Here is a 4,474-nt window from a genome sequence, read left to right as displayed (position 1 = left end):
GGTGTCAAAAGCACAAATGTAAGTAGCCTTACAACTGATAAGCCTTTATTTTATGCACAATTAATTGAAAGTACTCAGTTAGGTTTCAGATCTTATTTGTTTCTTTCTGCATATGATAGGTGACTATATGCCCAGTGCTTGTAGAATAGTTTTGTAGAAGAGATGTGCTACTTGTCCTTCAAAACTTTGGAGCAATGAGATTTAAATCTCAGCAACAGAGGTCAGCTGTCCTCTTGGTCTCTGACTCTTTACTCTTCCACAAAACCAAAATTCACATTTTTATTATCACATATGTATTCCACTTGAAGTAATCCTGTGGGTATTGTTTTTGTTGTATTCTCCATTAAGTAAATTTACATAAACATTATGTAAATATTGTACAACCCCAGGGTAGGATTGTATAATCTAGTTCATACAGAGCTCGTAGTACTTATCCTTCGGTTTTCTTCATTGATTGCATGGACTTGACTTGAGAAGGAGGATGTAATTCAACAAAGAGCAAGGACAGCAAGATCTGTGTGAATGTGATCAAAGTCTTGCAGCACTGAGCAAAAGGCAATTTAAATTGATGTTGTCTGTGGTTACACTGCCATCTAGTGATACAAGGAATCAATGTCTGCTCTCTATTTTGTTTCTAAAGATCAGCATCTTCATGACACATTTGTCTAATTATGGAAACGACCGCCTGGGATTATACACCTTTGTGAACCTGGCCAATTTTGTTCATACCTGGACAAACCTGAAACTGCAAACTCTTCCTCCTGTTCAGCTGGCTCACAAGTATTTTGAACTATTCCCTGAGCAGAAGGACCCTCTCTGGCAGGTAGGCAGGTTTGGTGATGAAGAGATTGGAAGAAATATCATCTTGATGATGGTTTTTGTGAAGTTCTTTGCTTCTGTTTCTTGTAGAGAAAAGTAGTAATATTTTCAGGTTTACTAGTTGGTTACATAAAGCAGCTTACTGACACTTCGGTGTATTTGATTGTTTCCCATCACGTAAATCTCCATAAAAGGTTGTGAAATTAATATGTATTAGGTGTGTAATTAAAATTATCTTTCATTTTATTTGTTACTTGCTTTTAGAAATGCGGGAGATGCAGGAAAGATGTATTTCTCTTCTCCTTTTGGAGCTAACGTGTGAAGCATTTGACAGAGAAATGTATATGTGTGCTTTAGTAATTGGCCATTAAAGAAATGAACTTTTCTTCAAGGGTGTGAGGAGGAGAGAGCATCCAAATAGAGAGAAGAGCATTAAGACCATGTCTACCTTAATGTTAAAACTGACTAGCCAAGTAAAAATAGATCAGATAAATGAGAAACTTATTCACAAAAGGCTGAGAACTGCCCAAACAAGTTTACCAGCACATAATACATTGATATTATCAACTCTGCTGCTTGATTATCCTGCACTTGGAAGTGAGTAAATTGAAAATATCAGGAATATGAAGACCCATTAAGCCTGAAGCCTGCACTAACCTTGCAGTTGACATATCTTCAGCCCATCATCCAGCACTAAGAGCACAGGCCCTAAAGGGAAACAAATGCAGCAAGTGGTGAACCCTGTTGTGTTCTTTTTGCGTACGCTTGGTGACGGTTCAACCAATTCAGTGGAATGTCCAAGTGCTGTAGATACACGTGTCCTTACAGTGACAGTATGTATCCCAAATACCATCCTGTTGAGGGTATTTGGTAGAAATATTCTAAGGAACAAACTTTACTAAACCAAACATAAAAATGTATTTAAGCTTGCTTACTCAAATATTTTCTAGTGTTGGATACTGAATTACCAATTTAGAATCTGAGTGTGAGATTGCAAATTTGGATTTACATATGCATGTTTAAATTCATGCTGTTATTGAATAAAATATTGAACGAGGAGGAAAAAAGTCAAGGATTTTGCATAATGTTAAGGGAGAATGAATTTAAAAAATGGAAATCAGCCTGTAGCCAGGTGACTTGAAGTATTAGTGTTACTTAGAAAAGGCATTTTATAAGTAACAGTGACTATTATATACTGAATGTGGGGGGTTTTGATGGTAATGCACATGAATCTGAATGCAGTTAGATTTTTTTAAATTCCATCTTAGTGCAGTACTGCCAAACAACGGATCAAAAACTGTTAGCAAGTAGCATTTCTAAAACAAATTTAAAGTGTTTCAGTTGTAAAGCAGCAAATGAAAAAAAAAATCAAGATTCAGTGTTACGTACTGATTCGAATTGGAGGATCAGAATACGTATTTGTGAATGGAAAGACAAATTATAACTAATTTATTATTTCAGTTTAAAAACTACAGCATGGATAGGGTGGTAGCTGTTGCAGTAATGTGAAAGAAAACATCGGTAACTAGATAACTCATTAGCAATTTCAAGCCTTCCTATCTTGTATGTAATTGAACAATTGATTTTGAATTATTCCCACAACTTAAGATTTGGGATCCACTGAACATACTGACATTTCATAGGAGAAATTATCTTGTCCCAGGGTGTATTGGATAGCCAGAGCAACTATATACGTGGAGAATGAAAACTACATTTCTTCAATATACTTGTCTCATTAAAAAACCCCAAGCAAGCACTTAGAAGATACAGTTTCTGGCCTAGTTACATTGCAGATACATTTCTGAGTCACTGAAATAGTTTAATACATAGCATGGTTTTCTGTCATAAGGGAAAATAATATTTTTAGGTAAGAATATTTGTACATTAGTAAAAAATCTGGTTACCCATGAAATTCTTAGTTGTTCTTCTCTGTTTTAGAATCCCTGTGATGACAAACGGCACAAAGATATCTGGTCGAAAGAAAAAACCTGTGATCGATTACCAAAATTCTTGGTTGTAGGACCCCAGAAAACTGGTGAGATGTTGTTGTACTTGAACAATATAGACTGTGTGTGAGATGAAATAATTATACCAATTAGTCAATTTTTACTTGGAATACTGTGCAGAGTTCTTGATCATCTATTAGCATATTTTAATTTTCAGATATTCAAATACAGTATAATAATGTAAGTTACAACAACAGACAGTACATATATTGAAAATGCAGGGTTCAGGTGTGTGTCAAATTTTTTTGGCTCTATGTCAAAATGAGTAACACTGATAAAGAGATCAACAAGATAGACAAGATCTTGTCGATGTGGAAGGACAAAAGGACAGCCATTTTTCAAATTGTAGATTCTTAACTGCAAGTTCTTGTCTGTCCCACAAGTGTCTTGTTTATAGAAACTTGTTATTTCATAGCATTTTTTTCAAGTCAAGAAGTTCCTAATGGACAGTTTGATTTGCAATCCCCAGTAGCTACTGAGTGCAAAATTTTTAAATTTTTTTGGTGACAGTCTCATAAAAAACAGTAATTGTTTTTAAAACACAGTTACTAAAATCGTGAAAAGCCGATTTCGGCATTGGCAGTCCAGTTTCTGTGTTAACTATCTACAGTTCTTTAAATGTCATCAGTTTAAAAGCACAGAAAGCACAGATTCTTAGGTGATACCAATCAGCATCCTGTCACTGAAATGAAATAGAATAAAACTAGTATTCCATCTAGGAGTATGACCCCTCCAAAAAATGTATGTGTTAATTTATTTTTTTTAATCTTGGATTTTTTTGTCCTGTTTGCAGGTACCACAGCTTTGTATTTGTTCCTGGTCATGCATCCTTCCATCATTAGTAACTCCCCCAGCCCAAAAACCTTTGAGGAGGTACAGTTCTTTAATAGAAATAACTACCACAGGGGGATTGATTGGTAAGATGGGTTATTAGTATAAATATAAAAGTTTATATATTGTGAACAATACAAAAATGACATTACTGTGGGTAATGGTTTATATAGAGAGTGAGATAAAAAAAGACCATCAGTGTCCTTCTAAAATGATAAATGCAAGTGAATAGCAATCTTATTACTGAATATTATAAATGCACTAATTTTTGTCAGGTTTTCTTGTGAATATTCATTTATTAATATATGCAGGACAGTATATGTATACATATGTAATATATATATGAAATATATATGTAATATATATTTCTCATTACATGTGCCTTTGAACTTGGGAAAGTAATGGTTGTTAGTTGGATATATGTAGGCAAAATTATGTTCCTGTTGGAAAACTTATTTCTTAAAGTAATACCAGGGAGAGGTATTTTTTTTTCCTTCGAATAGGATTTCAATATAGCAATCAGGTAAAAGGGGGACGGGGAAGGCCTCTCAAAATGTTTTTCAAGGATCAGATAATAAGGAGAACGTTAGTGTCTCTGCAGGGTTAGTAAGTGGTGCTGAAAAAGAGTATATATCACTCCTGCCATGTTCTATGGCTACTAGGGTATCGCCAAACATAGTGACACCCGAAAGGTCATTCTTGATTTCTCTTTCAGAAAGTGCTGCATTCTGAAGCACAAGATGAAAAGCAGTAATATGCTGTAATGGTGGGGAAGCACCAGTAAAAGATTACTGATGTTTTATCTTCTTCCTTTCCCT

At 34.8% G+C, this 4,474-nt stretch overlaps 1 protein-coding gene across 1 annotated transcript in view; it reads left to right on the top strand.

Annotated features, from left to right (window-relative positions):
- Positions 1-568: 568 nt before the first annotated feature.
- Positions 569-4,474, top strand: part of LOC104410735 (bifunctional heparan sulfate N-deacetylase/N-sulfotransferase 3-like) — a 15,408-nt gene continuing 11,502 nt past the window's right edge. Inside the window, exons 1-3 of the mRNA XM_010020986.1 lie at positions 569-823; positions 2,758-2,854; positions 3,619-3,742. Coding sequence (XP_010019288.1) covers positions 569-823; positions 2,758-2,854; positions 3,619-3,742 — 476 coding nt within the window. The remainder of the gene's footprint in view (positions 824-2,757; positions 2,855-3,618; positions 3,743-4,474) is intronic.

This window comes from Nestor notabilis, unplaced genomic scaffold (assembly GCF_000696875.1).
Source record: "Nestor notabilis isolate BGI_N333 unplaced genomic scaffold, ASM69687v1 scaffold14788, whole genome shotgun sequence".
NCBI classification, from domain to species: domain Eukaryota; kingdom Metazoa; phylum Chordata; class Aves; order Psittaciformes; family Psittacidae; genus Nestor; species Nestor notabilis.
This window is presented reverse-complemented; position numbering and strand designations above follow the sequence as displayed.